The sequence below is a fragment of the Coregonus clupeaformis genome, chromosome 17 (assembly GCF_020615455.1).
Source record: "Coregonus clupeaformis isolate EN_2021a chromosome 17, ASM2061545v1, whole genome shotgun sequence".
Taxonomy (NCBI): Eukaryota; Metazoa; Chordata; class Actinopteri; order Salmoniformes; family Salmonidae; genus Coregonus; species Coregonus clupeaformis.
The window spans coordinates 63,738,317-63,762,236 of record NC_059208.1 but is presented as its reverse complement, the minus strand read 5'-3'; the positions used below and the strand labels follow the sequence as shown (position 1 = coordinate 63,762,236).

Genomic DNA, 23,920 nt, shown 5'->3' with positions numbered 1-23,920 from the left:
CCCACTCTCTCTCTCTCTCTCTCTCTCCACCACTCTCTCTCTCTCTCTCTCTCCCACCACTCACTCTCTCTCTCTCTCTCTCCCTCTCTCCAACTCTCTCTCTCTCTCTCTCTCTCCAACCCTCTCTCGCTCTCTCTCTCCACCACTCTCTCTCTCTCTCCACCACTCACTCTCTCTCTCTCCACCACTCTCTCTCTCTCTCTCTCTCTCTCTCTCTCTCTCTCTCTCTCTCTCTCTCTCTCTCTCTCTCTCTCTTTCTCTCTCTCTCTCTGTTTCTCTGTCCCTCTTCCTCTCTGTTTCTCTGTCCCCCTTCCTCTCTATGTCTCTCCCTCCCTGCCTCCCTGGCAAAGAGTTTGAGATGAAAGATTAAAAAGCAAAAGTAAAGTAATTTATGATGCCTCTGATTTAGCATAATCTGCATATCTGAGCGCTGGTGTGTGGATATTTGGTGTGGCTCGTTGCCAGGGGCCTGCGGCGGGCTTGATCTTCCTCTCCATCGTCCCAGAGGCCCAGGGCGCTCTTATTATGAAAAGCACACAGCTCGAACCCTGAGAGGCACTCTTATTATGAAAAGCACACAGCTCGACCCCTGAGAGGCACTCTTATTATAAAAAGCACACAGCTCGACCCCTGAGAGGCACTCTTAGTATGAAAAGCACACAGCTCGACCCCTGAGAGGCACTCTTATTATGAAAAGCACACAGCTCGACCCCTGAGAGGCACTCTTATTATAAAAAGCACACAGCTCGACCCCTGAGAGGCACTCTTAGTATGAAAAGCACACAGCTCGACCCCTGAGAGGCACTCTTATTATGAAAAGCACACAGCTGGACCCCCGAGGGGGATAGTCTGGTTACTTTACAGTGATTTATCACATTGGACGAGTCCCAAATGTCACCACATTACCTGTATAGTGCACTACTTTTGACCAGAGCCCTATGGTGCCATTTGAGTCACAGTTTTGTCGCTGTGCTGTAGCCCATCCTCTGGGAAGCTCTCTCTCATTTTCATAACAACGCCAATTACAGTTTTCTCTTAACTTAACAAGGTTTCTCCTTCAACGTAATTGTTTGTTTTAGTTTTTTGAAAGAAAAAAAAACATTTGGCTTTTTTTCCCCCCCTTTTTATTTTTAGATTTAGATATGGAAGTTCAGTTGGAATAAGCATACACTTCATGAATCGTAATTTTTCTACATTAAGCGTATTTCAAGTGATTGCAACAGTTTCTCCTGTCTCTCCCAACACCTACGCTGCAAAACGTTTGTCTACTTTTAGTTTAAGCAGATTTGTCCGAGACACCCTGTCTGGGATGGGATGATAGTCTCTAGGCTAGAGCCACACCTACAGCACAAGGGGAATGGATAGACAGGGGATCGTCACATAGTATGAATATTAAATCCATGCTATGATCTATCTAGTATTTTCAGGCCATACTTCATACGACGAGGGTTCTTAAATATATGGGTCATAGTGGGTCTATTTTAGGCATAGACGGGTTAGGAGAGAATACAGTACAGAGGAGAAACATATTCATTCACTGTATGTATGCTGCATACTGTAGTTATGTCATGGTATAGTGGGTTATAATAGATCAAGTATGCAGTTAGATACAGTGCCTTCAGAAAGTATTCCTACCCCTTCACTTATTACACATTTTGTTGTTAACAGCCTGAATTCAAAATGGATTCAATTGATTTTTTTTTCTCTCTCACCCATCTACACACAATACCCCATAAAGACAAAGTGAAAACATAATTTTTGATTTTTTTTTTGCAAATGTATTGAAAATGAAATACAGAAATATCTCATTTACATAAGTATTCACACTCCTGAGTTAATAGATGTTAGAGAATCACCTTTGGCAGCGATTACAGCTGTGAGTCTTTCTGGGTAAGTCTCTAAGAGCGTTGCACACCTGGATTGTACAATATTTGCACATTATTGTTTTAAAAATTCTTCATTCTCTGTCAAGTTGGTTGTTGAACATTGCTAGACAACCATTTTCAAGTCTTGCCATAGATTTTCAAGCCGATTTAAGTCAAAATTGTAACTAGGCCACTCACTTCGTCTTAAGCAACTCCAGTGTATATTTGGCCTTGAGTTGTAGGTTATTGTCCTGCTGAAAGGTGAATTTGTCTCCCAGTGTCTGCTGGAAAGCAGACTGAACCAGGTTTTCCTCTAGGATTTTGCCTGTGTTTAGCTCTATTCCATTTATTTTTATCCTAAAAAAACTCCCTATTCCTTGTCGATGAAAAGCATACCCATAATATGATGCAGCCACCACCATGCTTGAAAATATGAAGAGTTGTACTCAGTGATGTGTTGTGTTGCTTAAGCCACAAACCTAACGCTTTGTATTCAGGACATACAGTTAATTTCTTTGCCACATTTTTTGCAGTTTTACTTTAGTGCCTTATTGCAAACATGTATGTGTATGTTTTGGAATATTTTTAATCTGAACATGCTTCCTTCTTTTCACTGTCATTTATGTTAGTATCATGGAGTAAACTACAATGTTGTTGATCCATCCTCAGTTTTCTCCTATAACAGCCATTAAACTCTGTAACTGTTTTAAAGTCACTATTGGACTCATGGTGAAATCCCTGAGCGGTTTCCTTCCTCTCCGGCAACTGCGTTAGGAAGGACGCCTGTATCTTTGTAGTGACTGGGTGTATTGATACACCATCCAAAGTGTAATTAATAACTTCACCATGCTCAAAGGGATATTCCATTTTATTTTATTTTTTTACCCATTTACCAATAGGTTATCTTCTTTGCGAGGCATTGGAAAACCTCCCTGGTCTTTGTGGTTGAATCTGTGTTTGAAATTCACTACTCAACTGAGGGACCTTACAGATAATTTTATGTGTGGGGTACAGAGCTTGTTAAGCAAATTTTTACTCCTGAAGTGATTTAGGCTTACCATAACAAAGGGGTTGAATACTTTTTCACTCAAGACATTTCAGCTTTTCATTTTAAATTAATTTGTAAGAAGTTCTATAAACATCATTCCACTTTGACATTATGGGGTATTGTGTGTAGGCCAGTGACTCAACATCTCAATGTAATCCATTTTAAGTTCAGGCTGTACCACAACAAAATGTGGAAAAAGTCAAGGGGTGTGAATACTTTCTGAAGGCAGATAATATACGACAAACTCAATATTCACTGTATGTATTTTCCCTCTTTCCTCACAGTCTAACGTGGTGAAGACACAGACTATCACCATCTCAGACGTGTCTAACTCCCTGCGAGGAGACGTCTCTAACAAGGAGGTCCCCATCGTGCACACTGAGACCAAGACCATTACCTATGAGTCAGCGCAGGTGAGAGGGATCATTAGAAATGTATTTCTTAAATAAAACTCTTTATTAACCCAATGAGTTTGTGTTAACAGTGAACTGGGTCGTATTCATAAGGGTACTGTTAAATTCTAAATAAACAGAATAAAAACTAAAGGACAACTAGGAAAAGCTCAAACCAAGTTCATTCACCCACTGGGTCCAACAGCTGCAAAGACAAAGACATATGTTTATACCCTTTACTGGGCGGAGTCAACTCCTTGCACATCTGGACAGCCAATACATCTCTGTTGCTAGGCAGGAACTTAAGTGATGTGTGTAATAAACTGTTCCTTCTCCCTTCATGTGACCTAACCTGACCTCGGCCCACATTCCTCACTAATCCACAGCTATCCACCCTTATCAGTGACCGCAACCATGTGATTGCCTTTTCCCTTACTTAGTAGCTTTTCAGACCCATACTTCTTATCCAAACTCCATTGACCCCACCATATACATTCCTCATACATGTAACCATTAACTTCTAGTATTGCAAGTATTTCAAACTAGAACCCAACAGTACCCAACGGAAAACCATTTTAAAAAAACGTCTTGCAACGGAAAATTGAAAACAAGCATTTCTTATGTCCTGGTAGTCCGTCCTGTTTCAGTGTGTTTTCCTCCTTTTGGGTGGTAGACAATGTAGTCCTAAATCAACCCCTTTTCTCCCCCTTGTGATAACATAGTGTCTCCTTCAGCCCGTAGACAACATGGCAGAGAGGGACTCTGGAGTGCTGCTGAGTGCCCAGACCATCACCTCAGAGACAGTCAGTACAACCACCACCACTCAGATCACCAAGGTACGTCCTGTGCTTCCTGATCTAGGATCAGTTTGGCCTTCTAGATGATTTTACATTTGAGTCATTTAGCGTAGGGATTCCCAACATATTTTGCTTTCTTGACCCACCCATTGAGGTGCCTTTTGAGTCGTGACCAATGTTCCCTCTAAGCTGCGTGCGTGCGCAGGCGTGCAGCTCCCCCCGGGGAATGCCGCGCAGAAGAAATATCAGCCCACGCAGAGAAACACGAGATTGAACTTCACTCAACTCTCTAGTTTTCCCCTTTAGTTAACACTATCAACGTTTCCCTCTACTGTGGGAATTGTGATCGAATCATCGATGCAATGGAATATACCGAAACAAAACAAACTATGCAAGACCTATTATGTAAAACTAACTATGCAAGAGATTTTCGTGTAGGCAGAACGCATCAGAGTAGGATTCTATTGCATTTACAGGCACAACTCAGCCCCTACTCTACACAGACCAGTGCGCCATAACCAATCAGAGCTGCAGTATACCAATATGCAAATAGACCATTGCCATAAATGGATCTGTGCCATTCACTTTGAACTGGACTGTGTTTACAGCATGAGCGGTCGTGAGTAGATGCGCTTTATTTTAGATCAAAGCGAGAGCTGCATGTAGCCACGTGTGCACATTTGTTCATATCCTTTGCTAGTTAGTGAGTTATTAGCCCAGTTATAGCTAATTTATAGTCAGCAATGGAGGAGTGGTTGCTTCCTACAAGAGCACAAAATGTGTGCATTTCTAGCCATCTTTGAAAAGCGAGTCAGGTAAAAGCTTTTTTTTATGTCTTAAAGGGGCAGAGTTATAATTTGAGACAGGCTTGAATAAGCTAAGTAGCCAAAAGGCAGAGGGTAGCATAATTTGTATGATTCTCTGTAATAATGGTATGGGAATAATAATGCATTTTATTTTGTAAAGTGGTTTCTTGCGTCAAACAACACAACATTTCCAGTCACCGCCTTGTCTGAAGGGCAAATGGATAAACAGGTTAATGTCAAGCCCTGCATGTTTTTTTCAAAAGTCTCATGGAATGTAGGCCTACATTGAACACCACACATTGGCTGCTACTGTAGGCTGAATGATAGAACAGCTATTTCCATGTTAAAACGTTATGGGATGCATTTTCTCCATTGTTTTTGATGGTAGGCCACTCTGGTAGGCCTGCAGTATGATCAAATAGCCACAGGAGCCTACTTGTCCACTGTTATAACTGTAAGTTAAAGCAGGTACAGCCTCAGTGTTCAAAATAAACGCGCGCCGGAAGTTGCACAGAATTTTCAGAACGTTTCAGAGTGTGCACTCAGCAGACCTGAAATTTGTTCAGTGCCAAATTGTTTTGGAGGGAACATTGGTCGTGACCCACCATAAAGGTTGAGTGGTGAGAACACACACAGACTAAAGAATAAGTAAAAATGTGATGAATAACACCCTCTTCTTCAATACATTAACTTAAGGTAGATTTCAATTTGGCTTCTTGTGACCAATTTTAAGAAATTGACTGTATAATTATGAAATTATTTCTAACAATGCAGGGTTGTACAAGTTCAGGGTTTTATTTTCTGGATCAAAAAGGGGCTTAGGGGTGGGCGTGGCTGGGGGCGTGGCATGGGACGTGGCAAATGGCATTGTGGGTCGTCTGCGCGGCTAAATTCTGTACGGGCCCTGGGCAAGAACTTTTGAGGCCCCCATTTTGGCGGCGAAGAGAACATTTAGCAGTTTTAAAGCTAATTTCCTGCAATTCAATTCATTTCGCCATGGAGCTGAGAGAAAATGTAGCCGTTTTTAAGCTCGTGGGTCTGCGTACAGCCCTGAGAGATGGGAGAGGAGGATCTGAGGGTTGACGTTGTCGAAAGCAGCGGATAGATCTAGGAGACTGAGAACAGAGGAGAGAGAGTCAGCTTTGGTAGAGCGGAGAGAAGAGCGGTCTCGGTTGAGTGACCGGTCTTGAAGCCTGACTGGTTAGGCTGAAGAAGATCGTTCTAATGGAGAGATAACGAGAGAGTTGGTCAGAAACAGCACGTTCAAGTGTTTTGGAAAGAAAATAAATAATTCTGAATATTCCGCTTTTTGAATACGGGCCCTGTTGTCCTGGTGACTGGGCCCTCATTCATTTACTGAAGGTCCCTGTTGTCCTGGTGACTGGGCCCTCATTCATTTACTGAAGTCCCTTTGTCTTCCCTCTGTTTCCTTACTGCCCTCATTCATTTACTGAAGGTCCCTTTGTCTTATGGGCCCTCATTCATTTCTCCCTTTGTCCTGGTGACTGGGCCCTCATTCATTTACTGAAGGTCCCATTTGACTTTTTATTTATGTACAGTACCAGTCAAAAGTTTGGACACACCTACTCATTCAAGGGTAATTCTTTATTTTTACTATTTTGTACATCGTAGAATAATAGCTGCCCTCTCTATATATAGGATCTCTCTAACAGTATGTTGTCAGGTCAAAGCTGCCCTCTCTCTATACAGTATCTCTCTAACAGTATGTTGTCAGGTCAAAGCTGCCCTCTCTCTATACAGTATCCTCTCTATACAGTATGTTGTCAGGTCAAAGCTGCCCTCTCTCTGAACAGTATCCTCTCTATACAGTATGTTGTCAGGTCAAAGCTGCCCTCTCTCTATACAGTATCTCTCTATACAGTATGTTGTCAGGTCAAAGCTGCCCTCTCTCTATACAGTATCTCTCCAGCAGTATGTTGTCAGGTCAAAGCTGCCCTCTCTCTATACAGTATCTCTCTAACAGTATGTTGTCAGGTCAAAGCTGCCCTCTCTCTATACAGTATCCTCTCTATACAGTATGTTGTCAGGTCAAAGCTGCCCTCTCTCTATACAGTATCCTCTCTATACAGAATGTTGTCAGGTCAAAGCTGCCCTCTCTCTATACAGTATCTCTCTAACAGTATGTTGTCAGGTCAAAGCTGCCCTCTCTCTATACAGTATCTCTCTAACAGTATGTTGTCAGGTCAAAGCTGCCCTCTCTCTACACAGTATCTCTCCAGCAGTATGTTGTCAGGTCAAAGCTGCCCTCTCTCTATACAGTATCTCTCTAACAGTATGTTGTCAGGTCAAAGCTGCCCTCTCTCTATATATTATCTCTCTAACAGTATGTTGTCAGGTCAAAGCTGCCCTCTCTCTATACAGTATCTCTCTAACAGTATGTTGTCAGGTCAAAGCTGCCCTCTCTCTATACAGTATCTCTCTATACAGTATGTTGTCAGGTCAAAGCTGCCCTCTCTCTATATAGTATCTCTCTAACAGTATGTTGTCAGGTCAAAGCTGCCCTCTCTCTATACAGGATCTCTCTATACATTATGTTGTCAGGTCAAAGCTGCCCTCTCTCAATATAGTATCTCTCTATACAGTATGTTGTCAGGTCAAAGCTGCCCTCTCTCTATACAGTATCTCTCTATATAGTATGTTGTCAGGTCAAAGCTGCCCTCTCTCTATACAGTATCTCTCTATACAGTATGTTGTCAGGTCAAAGCTGCCCTCTCTCTATACAGTATCTCTCTATACAGTATGTTGTCAGGTCAAAGCTGCCCTCTCTCTATGCAGTATCTCTCTAACAGTATGTTGTCAGGTCAAAGCTGCCCTCTCTCTATACAGTATCTCTCTAACAGTATGTTGTCAGGTCAAAGCTGCCCTCTCTCTATACAATATCTCTCTAACAGTATGTTGTCAGGTCAAAGCTGCCCTCTCTCTATACAGTATCTCTCTAACAGTATGTTGTCAGGTCAAAGCTGCCCTCTCTCTATACAGTATCTCTCTATACAGTATGTTGTCAGGTCAAAGCTGCCCTCTCTCTATATAGTATCTCTCTATACAGTATGTTGTCAGGTCAAAGCTGCCCTCTCTCTATACAGTATCTCTCTATACAGTATGTTGTCAGGTCAAAGCTGCCCTCTCTCTATATAGTATCTCTCCAGCAGTATGTTGTCAGGTCAAAGCTGCCCTCTCTCTATACAGTATCCTCTCTATACAGTATGTTGTCAGGTCAAAGCTGCCCTCTCTCTATACAGTATCTCTCTATACAGTATGTTGTCAGGTCAAAGCTGCCCTCTCTCTATACAGTATCTCTCTATACAGTATGTTGTCAGGTCAAAGCTGCCCTCTCTCTATATAGTATCTTTCTAACAGTATGTTGTCAGGTCAAAGCTGCCCTCTCTCTATACAGTATCTCTCTAACAGTATGTTGTCAGGTCAAAGCTGACCTCTCTCTATACAGTATCTCTCCAGTAGTATGTTGTCAGGTCAAAGCTGCCCTCTCTCTATACAGTATGTCTCTATACAGTATGTTGTCAGGTCAAAGCTGCCCTCTCTCTATATAGTATCTCTCTAACAGTATGTTGTCAGGTCAAAGCTACCCTCTCTCTATACAGTATCTCTCTATACAGTATGTTGTCAGGTCAAAGCTGCCCTCTCTCTATATAGTATCCTCTCTAACAGTATGTTTTCAGGTCAAAGCTGCCCTCTCTCTATACAGTATCCTCTCTATACAGTATGTTGTCAGGTCAAAGCTGCCCTCTCTCTACACAGTATCTCTCTGTACAGTATGTTGTCAGGTCAAAGCTGCCCTCTCTCTATACAGTATCTCTCTATACAGTATGTTGTCAGGTCAAAGCTGCCCTCTCTCTATATAGTATCTCTCTAACAGTATGTTGTCAGGTCAAAGCTGCCCTCTCTCTATACAGTATCTCTCTGTACAGTATGTTTTCAGGTCAAAGCTGCCCTCTCTCTATACAGTATCCTCTCTATACAGTATGTTGTCAGGTCAAAGCTGCCCTCTCTCTACACAGTATCTCTCTGTACAGTATATTGTCAGGTCAAAGCTGCCCTCTCTCTATACAGTATCTCTCTATACAGTATGTTGTCAGGTCAAAGCTGCCCCCTCTCTATACAGTATCTCTCCAGCAGTATATTGTCAGGTCAAAGCTGCCCTCTCTCTATACAGTATCTCTCTAACAGTATGTTGTCAGGTCAAAGCTGCCCTCTCTCTATACAGTATCTCTCTATACAGTATGTTGTCAGGTCAAAGCTACCCTCTCTCTATACAGTATCTCTCCAGCAGTATGTTGTCAGGTCAAAGCTGCCCTCTCTCTATACAGTATCTCTCTATACAGTATGTTGTCAGGTCAAAGCTGCCCTCTCTCTATATAGTATCCTCTCTAACAGTATGTTGTCAGGTCAAAGCTGCCCTCTCTCTATATAGTATCTCTCTAACAGTATGTTGTCAGGTCAAAGCTGCCCTCTCTCTATACAGTATCTCTCTATACAGTATGTTGTCAGGTCAAAGCTGCCCTCTCTCTATACAGTATCCTCTCTATACAGTATGTTGTCAGGTCAAAGCTGCCCTCTCTCTACACAGTATCTCTCTAACAGTATGTTGTCAGGTCAAAGCTGCCCTCTCTCTATATAGTATCTCTCTATACAGTATGTTGTCAGGTCAAAGCTGCCCTCTCTCTACACAGTATCTCTCTAACAGTATGTTGTCAGGTCAAAGCTGCCCTCTCTCTATACAGTATCTCTCTATACAGTATGTTGTCAGGTCAAAGCTGCCCTCTCTCTATACAGGATCTCTCTATACATTATGTTGTCAGGTCAAAGCTGCCCTCTCTCAATATAGTATCTCTCTATACAGTATGTTGTCAGGTCAAAGCTGCCCTCTCTCTATACAGTATCTCTCTATATAGTATGTTGTCAGGTCAAAGCTGCCCTCTCTCTATACAGTATCTCTCTATACAGTATGTTGTCAGGTCAAAGCTGCCCTCTCTCTATACAGTATCTCTCTATACAGTATGTTGTCAGGTCAAAGCTGCCCTCTCTCTATGCAGTATCTCTCTAACAGTATGTTGTCAGGTCAAAGCTGCCCTCTCTCTACACAGTATCTCTCTGTACAGTATGTTGTCAGGTCAAAGCTGCCCTCTCTCTATACAGTATCTCTCTAACAGTATGTTGTCAGGTCAAAGCTGCCCTCTCTCTATGCAGTATCTCTCTAACAGTATGTTGTCAGGTCAAAGCTGCCCTCTCTCTACACAGTATCTCTCTGTACAGTATGTTGTCAGGTCAAAGCTGCCCTCTCTCTATACAGTATCTCTCTATACAGTATGTTGTCAGGTCAAAGCTGCCTCTCTCTATATAGTATCTCTCTAACAGTATGTTGTCAGGTCAAAGCTGCCCTCTCTCTATACAGTATCTCTCTGTACAGTATGTTTTCAGGTCAAAGCTGCCCTCTCTCTATACAGTATCCTCTCTATACAGTATGTTGTCAGGTCAAAGCTGCCCTCTCTCTACACAGTATCTCTCTGTACAGTATATTGTCAGGTCAAAGCTGCCCTCTCTCTATACAGTATCTCTCTATACAGTATGTTGTCAGGTCAAAGCTGCCCCCTCTCTATACAGTATCTCTCCAGCAGTATATTGTCAGGTCAAAGCTGCCCTCTCTCTATACAGTATCTCTCTAACAGTATGTTGTCAGGTCAAAGCTGCCCTCTCTCTATACAGTATCTCTCTATACAGTATGTTGTCAGGTCAAAGCTACCCTCTCTCTATACAGTATCTCTCCAGCAGTATGTTGTCAGGTCAAAGCTGCCCTCTCTCTATACAGTATCTCTCTATACAGTATGTTGTCAGGTCAAAGCTGCCCTCTCTCTATATAGTATCCTCTCTAACAGTATGTTGTCAGGTCAAAGCTGCCCTCTCTCTATATAGTATCTCTCTAACAGTATGTTGTCAGGTCAAAGCTGCCCTCTCTCTATACAGTATCTCTCTATACAGTATGTTGTCAGGTCAAAGCTGCCCTCTCTCTATACAGTATCCTCTCTATACAGTATGTTGTCAGGTCAAAGCTGCCCTCTCTCTACACAGTATCTCTCTAACAGTATGTTGTCAGGTCAAAGCTGCCCTCTCTCTATATAGTATCTCTCTATACAGTATGTTGTCAGGTCAAAGCTGCCCTCTCTCTACACAGTATCTCTCTAACAGTATGTTGTCAGGTCAAAGCTGCCCTCTCTCTATACAGTATCTCTCTATACAGTATGTTGTCAGGTCAAAGCTGCCCTCTCTCTATACAGTATCCTCTCTATACAGTATGTTGTCAGGTCAAAGCTGCCCTCTCTCTACACAGTATCTCTCTAACAGTATGTTGTCAGGTCAAAGCTGCCCTCTCTCTATACAGTATCTCTCTAACAGTATGTTGTCAGGTCAAAGCTGCCCTCTCTCTATACAGTATCCTCTCTATACAGTATGTTGTCAGGTCAAAGCTGCCCTCTCTCTACACAGTATCTCTCTAACAGTATGTTGTCAGGTCAAAGCTGCCCTCTCTCTATACAGTATCTCTCTAATAGTATGTTGTCAGGTCAAAGCTGCCCTCTCTCTACACAGTATCTCTCCAACAGTATGTTGTCAGGTCAAAGCTGCCCTCTCTCTATACAGTATCTCTCTAACAGTATGTTGTCAGGTCAAAGCTATCCTCTCGCTAACAGTATGTTGTCTGGTCAAATCTGCCCTCTCTCAATACAGTATCCTCTCTATACAGTATGTTGTCAGGTCAAAGCTGCCCTCTCTCTATACAGTATCCTCTCTATACAGTATGTTGTCAGGTCAAAGCTGCCCTCTCTCTACACAGTATCCTCTCTATACAGTATGTTGTCAGGTCAAAGCTGCCCTCTCTCTATACAGTATCCTCTCTATACAGTATGTTGTCAGGTCAAAGCTGCCCTCTCTCTAAACAGTATCCTCTCTATACAGTATGTTGTCATGTCAAAGCTGCCCTCTCTCTATACAGTATCTCTCTAACAGTATGTTGTCAGGTCAAAGCTGCCCTCTCTCTATACAGTATCTCTCTATACAGTATGTTGTCAGGTCAAAGCTGCCCTCTCTCTATATAGTATCCTCTCTAACAGTATGTTGTCAGGTCAAAGCTGCCCTCTCTCTATACAGTATCTCTCTAACAGTATGTTGTCAGGTCAAAGCTGCCCTCTCTCTATACAGTATCTCTCCAACAGTATGTTGTCAGTTCAAAGCTGCCCTCTCTCTATACAGTATCTCTCCAACAGTATGTTGTCAGGTCAAAGCTGCCCTCTCTCTATACAGTATCTCTCTAACAGTATGTTGTCAGGTCAAAGCTGCCCTCTCTCTATACAGTATCTCTCTAACAGTATGTTGTCAGGTCAAAGCTGCCCTCTCTCTATACAGTATCTCTCTAACAGTATGTTGTCAGGTCAAAGCTGCCCTCTCTCTATACAGTATCTCTCCAACAGTATGTTGTCAGGTCAAAGCTGCCCTCTCTCTATACAGTATCTCTCCAACAGTATGTTGTCAGGTCAAAGCTGCCCTCTCTCTATACAGTATCTCTCTAACAGTATGTTGTCAGGTCAAAGCTATCCTCTCGCTAACAGTATGTTGTCTGGTCAAATCTGCCCTCTCTCAATAAAGTATCCTCTCTATACAGTATGTTGTCAGGTCAAAGCTGCCCTCTCTCTATACAGTATCCTCTCTATACAGTATGTTGTCAGGTCAAAGCTGCCCTCTCTATACAGTATCCTCTCTATACAGTATGTTGTCAGGTCAAAGCTGCCCTCTCTATACAGTATCCTCTCTATACAGTATGTTGTCAGGTCAAAGCTGCCCTCTCTCTATACAGTATCCTCTCTATACAGTATGTTGTCAGGTCAAAGCTGCCCTCTCTCTATACAGTATCTCTCTAACAGTATGTTGTCAGGTCAAAGCTGCCCTCTCTCTATACAGTATCTCTCTAACAGTATGTTGTCAGGTCAAAGCTGCCCTCTCTCTATACAGTATCTCTCTATACAGTATGTTTTCAGGTCAAAGCTGCCCTCTCTCTATACAGTATCTCTCTATACAGTATGTTGTCAGGTCAAAGCTGCCCTCTCTCTATATAGTATCTCTCCAACAGTATGTTGTCAGGTCAAAGCTGCCCTCTCTCTATACAGTATCTCTCTAACAGTATGTTGTCAGGTCAAAGCTGCCCTCTCTCTATATAGTATCTCTCCAACAGTATGTTGTCAGGTCAAAGCTGCCCTCTCTCTATACAGTATCTCTCTAACAGTATGTTGTCAGGTCAAAGCTGCCCTCTCTCTATACAGTATCTCTCTAACAGTATGTTGTCAGGTCAAAGCTGCCCTCTCTCTATACAGTATCTCTCTATACAGTATGTTGTCAGGTCAAAGCTGCCCTCTCTCTATACAGTATCTCTCCAACAGTATGTTGTCAGGTCAAAGCTGCCCTCTCTCTATACAGTATCTCTCTAACAGTATGTTGTCAGGTCAAAGCTGCCCTCTCTCTATATAGTATCTCTCTAGCAGTATGTTGTCAGGTCAAAGCTGCCCTCTCTCTATACAGTATCTCTCCAACAGTATGTTGTCAGGTCAAAGCTGCCCTCTCTCTATACAGTATCTCTCTAACAGTATGTTGTCAGGTCAAAGCTATCCTCTCGCTAACAGTATGTTGTCTGGTCAAATCTGCCCTCTCTCAATAAAGTATCCTCTCTATACAGTATGTTGTCAGGTCAAAGCTGCCCTCTCTCTATACAGTATCCTCTCTATACAGTATGTGTTCAGGTCAAAGCTGCCCTCTCTCTATACAGTATCCTCTCTATACAGTATGTTGTCAGGTCAAAGCTGCCCTCTCTCTATACAGTATCTCTCTAACAGTATGTTGTCAGGTCAAAGCTGCCCTCTCTCTATACAGTATCTCTCTAACAGTATGTTGTCAGGTCAAAGCTGCCCTCTCTCTATACAGTATCTCTCTATACAGTATGTTGTCAGGTCAAAGCTGCCCTCTCTCTATACAGTATCTCTCTATACAGTATGTTTTCAGGTCAAAGCTGCCCTCTCTCTATACAGTATCTCTCTATACAGTATGTTGTCAGGTCAAAGCTGCCCTCTCTCTATATATTATCTCTCTAACAGTATGTTGTCAGGTCAAAGCTGCCCTCTCTCTATACAGTATCTCTCTATACAGTATGTTGTCAGGTCAAAGCTGCCCTCTCTCTATACAGTATCTCTCTATACAGTATGTTTTCAGGTCAAAGCTGCCCTCTCTCTATACAGTATCTCTCTATACAGTATGTTGTCAGGTCAAAGCTGCCCTCTCTCTATATATTATCTCTCTAACAGTATGTTGTCAGGTCAAAGCTGCCCTCTCTCTATACAGTATCTCTCTATACAGTATGTTTTCAGGTCAAAGCTGCCCTCTCTCTATACAGTATCTCTCTATACAGTATGTTGTCAGGTCAAAGCTGCCCTCTCTCTATATATTATCTCTCTAACAGTATGTTGTCAGGTCAAAGCTGCCCTCTCTCTATACAGTATCTCTCTAACAGTATGTTGTCAGGTCAAAGCTGCCCTCTCTCTATACAGTATCTCTCTAACAGTATGTTGTCAGGTCAAAGCTGCCCTCTCTCTATACAGTATCTCTCTAACAGTATGTTGTCAGGTCAAAGCTGCCCTCTCTCTATATAGTATCTCTCTAACAGTATGTTGTCAGGTCAAAGCTGCCCTCTCTCTATACAGTATCCTCTGAATTAGTTTCTCTCTTTCCCTCTTTCTCTCTCTTCCCCTGACCGTTGATATTTCTGGTCCTCAACCCTTTTAAAGAAAATCTCTTTCTCTTTGTCTCTCTCTCTTTCAGACGGTGAAAGGAGGGATCTCAGAGACTCGCATTGAGAAGAGGATTGTTATAACTGGGGACACAGAGATTGATCATGATAAGGTGAGGGGACAGAATTCTAATAGCAGCCCCCAGCTCTGTGCTAGCTGGCTCTGTATGTATTCCGTTAGAGACCACTTCAGTGGAGTAACAATATATTATTCCTCTGGTTTAGAGCTATCACATATAATCTATACTTTTTAACATTTCATTCCTCTGTATTATTGTTACAAATCAAATCAAAAAAGAGAAAAGAGCTTGTTTGTTGATGTGATGTTAACTGAACGCGGTCTTGTCCGAATGTAGTACCCCTTTCAGTGTTTACTTGGGTAATGAACATTTCCAACTGTGTAGTCGTGTGGGTTTTAGCGACTGTATTTCCCTGTGGGGTGATTGTGTTTACAAAATCAAGTCTTTAATGTATGTATAGCCTTTTTATTAGTGCCATCAATTTCAATGTATTGAATCTTCCCCTATGTATTTGTGTGTGTGTGTGTGTGTCCGTGTTTTGTGTGTCCCCGTGTGTGTGTGTGTGTGTGTGTGTGTGTGTGTGTGTGTGTGTATGTGTGTGTGTGTGTGTATTCCCTCTTCTCAGGCTCTGGCCCAGGCCATCAAGGAGGCGAAGGAGCAGCACCCGGACATGTCTGTGACCAGAGTGGTGGTGCACCAGGAAACAGAGATCACCCCAGATTAACCCCAGGCTCACCTCTCCTATAACCAGGTCAGTAGTACCCCTAACCCTAACCCCAGATTAACCCCAGACTCACCTCTCCTATAACCAGGTCAGTAGTACCCCTAACCCTAACCCCAGATTAACCCCAGACTCACCTCTCCTATAACCAGGTCAGTAGTAACCCTAACCCCAGATTAACCCCAGACTCACCTCTCCTATAACCAGGTCAGTAGTACCCCTAACCCTAACCCCAGATTAACCCCAGACTCACCTCTCCTATAACCAGGTCAGTAGTACCCCTAACCCTAACCCCAGATTAACCCCAGACTCACCTCTCCTATAACCAGGTCAGTAGTAACCCTAACCCCAGATTAACCCCAGACTCACCTCTCCTATAACCAGGTCAGTAGTACCCCTAACCCTAACCCCAGATTAACCCCAGACTCACCTCTCCTATAACCAGGTCAGTAGTAACCCTAACCCTAACCCCAGATTAACCCCAGACCCACCTCTCCTATAACCAGGTCAGTAGTACCCCTAACCCTAACCCCAGATTAACCCCAGACTCACCTCTCCTATAACCAGGTCAGTAGTAACCCTAACCCCAGATTAACCCCAGGCTCACCTCTCCTATAACCAGGTCAGTAGTAACCCTAACCCTAACCCCAGATTAACCCCAGGCTCACCTCTCCTATAACCAGGTCAGTAGTACCCCTAACCCTAACCCCAGATTAACCCCAGACTCACCTCTCCTATAACCAGGTCAGTAGTAACCCTAACCCCAGATTAACCCCAGGCTCACCTCTCCTATAACCAGGTCAGTAGTAACCCTAACCCTAACCCCAGATTAACCCCAGGCTCACCTCTCCTATAACCAGGTCAGTAGTACCCCTAACCCTAACCCCAGATTAACCCCAGACTCACCTCTCCTATAACCAGGTCAGTAGTACCCCTAACCCTAACCCCAGATTAACCCCAGACTCACCTCTCCTATAACCAGGTCAGTAGTAACCCTAACCCCAGATTAACCCCAGACCCACCTCTCCTATAACCAGGTCAGTAGTACCCCTAACCCCAGATTAACCCCAGACTCACCTCTCCTATAACCAGGTCAGTAGTACCCCTAACCCTAACCCCAGATTAACCCCAGACTCACCTCTCCTATAACCAGGTCAGTAGTACCCCTAACCCTAACCCCAGATTAACCCCAGACTCACCTCTCCTATAACCAGGTCAGTAGTACCCCTAACCCTAACCCCAGATTAACCCCAGACTCACCTCTCCTATAACCAGGTCAGTAGTACCCCTAACCCTAACCCCAGATTAACCCCAGACTCACCTCTCCTATAACCAGGTCAGTAGTACCCCTAACCCTAACCCCAGATTAACCCCAGACTCACCTCTCCTATAACCAGGTCAGTAGTACCCCTAACCCTAACCCCAGATTAACCCCAGACTCACCTCTCCTATAACCAGGTCAGTAGTAACCCTAACCCCAGATTAACCCCAGACCCACCTCTCCTATAACCAGGTCAGTAGTACCCCTAACCCCAGATTAACCCCAGACTCACCTCTCCTATAACCAGGTCAGTAGTACCCCTAACCCTAACCCCAGATTAACCCCAGACTCACCTCTCCTATAACCAGGTCAGTAGTACCCCTAACCCTAACCCCAGATTAACCCCAGACTCACCTCTCCTATAACCAGGTCAGTAGTACCCCTAACCCTAACCCCAGATTAACCCCAGACTCACCTCTCCTATAACCAGGTCAGTAGTACCCCTAACCCTAACCCCAGATTAACCCCAGACTCACCTCTCCTATAACCAGGTCAGTAGTACCCCTAACCCTAACCCCAGATTAACCCCAGACTCACCTCTCCTATAACCAGGTCAGTAGTACCCCTAACCCTAACCCCAGATTAACCCCAGACTCACCTCTCCTATAACCAGGTCAGTAGTAACTCTAACCCCAGATTAACCCCAGACTCACCTCTCCTATAACCAGGTCAGTAGTAACCCTAACCCTAACCCCAGATTAACCCCAGACTCACCTCTCCTATAACCAGGTCAGTAGTACCCCTAACCCTAACCCCAGATTAACCCCAGACTCACCTCTCCTATAACCAGGTCAGTAGTAACCCTAACCCCAGATTAACCCCAGACTCACCTCTCCTATAACCAGGTCAGTAGTAACCCTAACCCTAACCCCAGATTAACCCCAGGCTCACCTCTCCTATAACCAGGTCAGTAGTACCCCTAACCCTAACCCCAGATTAACCCCAGACTCACCTCTCCTATAACCAGGTCAGTAGTACCCCTAACCCAAACCCCAGATTAACCCCAGACTCACCTCTCCTATAACCAGGTCAGTAGTACCCCTAACCCTAACCCCAGATTAACCCCAGACTCACCTCTCCTATAACCAGGTCAGTAGTACCCCTAACCCCAGATTAACCCCAGACTCACCTCTCCTATAACCAGGTCAGTAGTACCCCTAACCCTAACCCCAGATTAACCCCAGGCTCACCTCTCCTATAACCAGGTCAGTAGTAACCCTAACCCTAACCCCAGATTAACCCCTCCTATAACCAGGTCAGTAGTACCTGTGTGGTAGTGTGTGGTAGTGTTAGTGTGTGGTAGTGTTAGTGTGTGGTAATGTGTGGTAATGTGTGGTAATGTGTGGTAGTGTTAGTGTGTGGTAGTGTGTGGTAGTGTTAGTGTGTGTTAGTGTGTGGTAGTGTTAGTGTGTGGTAGTGGTAGTGTGTGGTAGTGTTAGTGTGTGGTAGTGTTAGTGTGTGGTAGTGTTAGTGTGTGGTAGTGTGTGGTAGTGTTAGTGTGTGGTAGTGTTAGTGTGTGGTAGTGTGTGGTAGTGTGTGGTAGTGTGTGGTAGTGTTAGTGTGTGGTAGTGTGTGGTAGTGTGTGGTAGTGTGTGGTAGTGTGTGGTAGTGGTAGTGTGTGTTAGTGTGTGGTAGTGTGTGGTAGTGTTAGTGTGTGTTATTGTGTGGTAGTGTTAGTGTGTGGTAGTGGTAGTGTGTGTTAGTGTGTGGTAGTGTGTGGTAGTGTTAGTGTGTGTTATTGTGTGGTAGTGTTAGTGTGTGGTAGTGGTAGTGTGTGGTAAATTCAGTTCAACTCAATCCCTCCTCCCAACCGTCTGTCGATTCAGTTCAACTCAATCCCTCCTCCCAACCGTCTGTCGATTCAGTTCAACTCAATCCCTCCTCCCAACCGTCTGTCCATTCAGTTCAACTCAATCCCTCCTCCCAACCGTCTGTCCATTCAGTTCAACTCAATCCCTCCTCCCAACCGTCTGTCGATTCAGTTCAACTCAATCCCTCCTCCCAACCGTCTGTCCATTCAGTTCAACTCAATCCCTCCTCCCAACCCAGTCTATCCATTCAGTTCAACTCAATCCCTCCTCCCAACCGTCTGTCCATTCAGTTCAACTCAATCCCTCCTCCCAACCGTCTGTCCATTCAGTTCAACTCAATCCCTCCTCCCAACCGTCTGTCCATTCAGTTCAACTCAATCCCTCCTCCCAACCCAGTCTGTCAATTCAGTTCAACTCAATCCCTCCTCCCAACCGTCTGTCGATTCAGTTCAACTCAATCCCTCCTCCCAACCGTCTGTCCATTCAGTTCAACTCAATCCCTCCTCCCAACCATCTGTCCATTCAGTTCAACTCAATCCCTCCTCCCAACCCGGTCTGTCCATTCAGTTCAACTCAATCCCTCCTCCCAACCCGGTCTGTCCATTCAGTTCAACTCAATCCCTCCTCCCAACCGTCTGTCCATTCAGTTCAACTCAATCCCTCCTCCCAACCCAGTCTGTCGATTCAGTTCAACTCAATCCCTCCTCCCAACCCAGTCAGTCGATTCAGTTCAACTCAATCCCTCCTCCCAACCCAGTCTGTCCATTCAGTTCAACTCAATCCCTCCTCCCAACCCAGTCTGTCGATTCAGTTCAAAGCACTGCATGCTACTGACACTGGACATGCATACATACAGTGCATTCGTAAAGTATTCAGACCCCTTGACTTTTTCCACATTTTGTTACGTTACAGCCTTATTCGGAAATGGATAATATTGTATTTTTTTCCCCTCATCAATCTACACACAATACCCCATAATGACAAACCAAAAACAGGTTTTTAGAAGTGTTTGCAAATCTCTAAAAAACAACAACTGAAATATAATATTTACATAATTATTCAGACGCTTTACTCAGTACTTTGTTGAAGCACCTTTGGCAGCGATTACAGCCTTGAGTCTTCTTGGGTATGACGCTAAAAGCTTGACACACCTGTATTTGGGGAGTTTCTCCCATTCTTCTCTGCAGATCCTCTCAAGCTCTGTCAGGTTGGATGGTCAGCTTCGCTGCACAGCTATTTTCAGGTCTCTCCAGAGATGTTAGATCGGGTTCAAGTCCGGGCTCTGGCTGGGCCACTCAAGGACATTCAGAGACTTGTCCCGAAGTCACTCCTGCATTGTCTTGGCTGTGTGCTTAGGGTCGTTGTCCTGTTGGAAGGTGAACCTTTGCCCCAGTCTGAGGTCCTGATCGCTCTGGAGCAGGTTTTCATCAAGGATCTCTCTGTACTTTGCTCCATTCATCTTTCCCTCCATCCTGACTAGTCTCCCAGTCCCTGACGCTGAAAAACATCCCCACAGCATGATGCTGCCACCACCATGCTTCACCGTAGGGATGGTGCCAGGCTTCCTCCAGACGTGACGTTTGGCATTCAGGCCATAGAGTTCAATCTTGGTTTCATCAGACCAGAGAGTCCTTCAGGTGCCTTTTGGCAAACTTCAAGCTGGCTGTCATGTGCCTTTTACTGAGGAGTGGCTTTCGTCTGGCAACTCTATCATAAAGGCCTGATTGGTGGAGTGCTGCAGAGACGGTTGTCCTTCTGGAAGGTTCTCCCATCTCCACAGAAGAACTCTGGAGCTTTGTCAGAGTGACCATCGGGTACTTGGTCACCTCCCTGACCAAGTCCCTTCTCCCCCGATTGCTCAGTTTGGCCGGGCGGCCAGCTCTAGGAAGATAATTGGTGGTTCCAAACTTCTTCCATTTAACAATGATGGAGACCACTGTGTTCTTGGGGACCTTCAATGCTGCAGAATTTTTTTGGCACCCTTCCCCAGATCTGCGCCTCAACACAATCTCGGAGCTCTACAGACAATTCCTTCGACCTCATGGCTTGGTTTTTGCTCTGACATTCACTGTCAACTGTGGGACCTTATATCGACAGGTGTGTGTCTTTCCAAATCATGTCCAATCAATTGAATTTACCACAGGTGGACTCCAATCAAGTTGTAGAAACATCTCAAGGATGATCAATGGAAACAGGATTGCACCTGATCAAAATTTCGAGTCTAATAGCAAAGGGTCTGAATACTTATGTAAATAAGTTCTTTTTATATATATATATATTTGCAAAACTTTCTACAAACCTGTTTTTGTTTTGTCAGTATGGGGTATTGTGTGTAGATTGATGAGGGAAACATTACATTTAATCCATTTTTGAATAAGGCTGTAACGTAACAACATGTGGAAAAAGTCAAGGGGTCTGAAACTTTCCGAATGCACTGTATATTACAACTTAAAACTGCAGGTCCTTGCAATTTTAGCACCGGCCGTTAAAGTGCGTGGATTTGGTTATAACAGTTTACCAGTCAGGTCTGTTCCTACATGAAACAGGGCATCTCTGCATGAGGTCTGTAAACACTGGTGCCCATGTGGCTTTAATTATAGCCCTGCATGTTTGCGTCCAGTTAAAGCACCCAGGCTCAGTTTGCATTCCAAATGGCACCCTATTCCCTACAATGTGACCTACGTTTCACCAGGTTCTATATAGTGCACTGCTTTTGACTAGGTTCCTGGTCAAACATAGTTCATTTTGTAGCAAGCAGGGTGACATTTGGGACGTAGGCTAGGAGTCTGGTGCTGTTTAGCCAGCTGCCAGTGTGGTATGTGTACACACAGTGCCTGCCACCCCCTCCCTCTGAGACAGGGGGAGACAGGGGGAGACAGGGAGGAGACAGGGGGGAGACAGGGAGAGACAGGGAGAGACAGGGAGGAGACAGGGGGGAGACAGGGGGAGACAGGGGGAGACAGGGGGGAGAGACGGGGAGAGAGTGCCCTCGCTGTGAGTTCCCACCATGTTCAGGGCCTGTGTGTATGGAGCCCTGTGTTCAGGCCCTGTGTTCATGGAGCCCTGTGTTCAGGCCCTGTGTTCATGGAACCCTGTGTTCATGGAGCTCTGTGTTCATGGAGCCCTGTGTTCAGGCCCTGTGTTCATGGAACCCTGTGTTCATGGAGCTCTGTGTTCATGGAGCTCTGTGTTCATGGAGCCCTGTGTTCAGGCCCTGTGTTCATGGAGCCCTGTGTTCAGGCCCTGTGTTCATGGAACCCTGTGTTCATGGAACCCTGTGTTCATGGAGCTCTGTGTTCATGGAGCTCTGTGTTCATGGAGCTCTGTGTTCATGGAGCTCTGTGTTCATGGAGCTCTGTGTTCATGGAACCCTGTGTTCATGGAACCCTGTGTTCATAGAGTCCTGCTCTGTTTAATTTACACATTCCATCAACCTAACAGTGTTTACATCAGTGAAGCCAGAGAACACCACTAACAATCCTACTCCCTCCCTCCCTCTCCGCTTCTCCCAACCACCCCACCCACCCGTTCCTTGTCTCCACCAGGCTCCTGCATGCTCCAACCTCCCTGTCGGTATCCTGCTTTTTAAAAAAGTGTTTCCCCTCACTTTCTTCTCTGCTTTTTATCTTGAGTGTTGGATCAGGGGAATGTTGAGGTAGTTACTGAAGTTGTGTCTCTCTGTCCACTGTCTGTCAAGCTGGGGACCAAAACTACCACGCGCCTGGGGAAGATGAACTCACACACAGCCCTCCCCCACCCCCACCCTTCTCCGCTTGTGTCACCACCATTCATACATGTTTACCGCAGAGCCCCCCACCCCCACCCAACTGCACTGCCTTGGAGACAGACACACACCATACCAGATTGGACCAGTCCAACCAACCAGAGAGAACAAGCTTCACTTTTGAACTATGAACCTTGAACCTCCCAGCCAATGGAGTTCAACCGAAAGAGAAGGGAACAAACAGAACTCTCCAGAAAACTCCCAGAATTCCCTAGGACTACCCACAATCCCTCTCTTTCGCTCTCCATTCCACTCTACTGCCAAATCCCAAACGACCGAACTGGACTTTTCTAAACAACAAAAATGTTGAAATAAAGTATTTAAATTTTTTCCTCTTTCTCCCATTTGTCTGGAGATTTTAACGATAATTTTTAAAGGGCACTTGGTATTTTAATTGTGTAGAGATTGCAGGAACTTTGTTCATATTTTTCTAAGAGTTTTCTTATCGTCGTAATTGGAAATATCGGTATCTTCAAGGTCAACTTTGAAGGGACTCTTATTCTGAAGGCGGATGATAACAAGGGATTGTGGGTGATTTTTCTGGAACTCTTAAACCATCGTGATACGAGGATCCCTCTTCAAATCAAACAACTTTACAACCAAGTTTGGTTTCATCTCTTGTACAGTACAAAAAGTTTGTAACATTTATTTTTCCCTCTCAATGTGAAAAGTATTTTTTCAATTTAAGTGTAAAAAATATCTAATTTCATCCAAACATTTTTGGGGGCCAATTTAAGAATCTTTCTGGTCTTTTGAAGATATGACTTCATGCTCTTCTGGAATATTCCTTTTGACTGTTTTAGTGGTCGTTGTTGTTATAGTAACACTGGAGAAAAGGGTCTTCATCAGGACTGGAGGGAAAGAAGCAGTGTATTGAAATAACATGATTTTATTTATATTTATTACTTTATTTACATCCTCTGTCTTATATGTGTGTATGTATCCAGCATTTTAGATCAACCTGACTTTTCAGTGCAGGTTTGTAGTTAAATGTTTTTGTATTAGGCTACTCACAGAACATTCCAACCACCAGCTACACAACATACCAGTCATTCATTTGTACCGGGCATGGCAGAGCAGCAGAGGCAACTTTACAATGTCCTGCATTCATTTTCCTGTATTGATACTTTTCTACCAAAGTGGGCAGTGTTTACTCATCCACAGAGATGGACCACTGTACAGAACATACACTACATGGCCAAAAGTATGTGGAGACCGCTTCAAATTAGTGGATTTGGCTATTTCAGCCACACCCGTTGCTTACAGGTGTAAAAATCGAACACACAGCCATGCAATCTCCATAGACAAACATTGGTAGTAGAATGGCCTTACTGAAGAGCTCAGTGACTTTCAACATGGCACCGTCATAGGATACCACCTTTCCAACAAGTCAGTTCGTCAAATTTCTGCCCTGCTAGAGCTGCCCCGGTCAACTGTAAGTGTTGTTATTGTGAAGTGGAAACATCTAGGAGCAACCACAGCTCAGCCGCGAATTG

General features: G+C 44.3%; 1 protein-coding gene across 14 annotated transcripts in view; it reads left to right on the top strand.

The window, feature by feature from the left end:
* epb41a (erythrocyte membrane protein band 4.1a) overlaps positions 1-23,682 on the top strand; it is a 122,773-nt gene extending 99,091 nt beyond the window's left edge. For 11 of the 14 annotated variants that reach the window (XM_041903771.2, XM_041903763.1, XM_041903769.1 and 8 more), the window contains 5 exons: positions 3,198-3,326; positions 4,028-4,141; positions 14,800-14,880; positions 15,413-15,538; positions 22,338-23,682. In XM_041903771.2, the coding sequence (XP_041759705.1) occupies positions 3,198-3,326; positions 4,028-4,141; positions 14,800-14,880; positions 15,413-15,511 (423 nt within the window). In that variant the 3' untranslated portion in view covers positions 15,512-15,538; positions 22,338-23,682. The other 3 variants (XM_041903772.1, XM_041903761.1, XM_041903758.1) reach the window with 2 other exon arrangements.
* Positions 23,683-23,920: the final 238 nt, after the last annotated feature.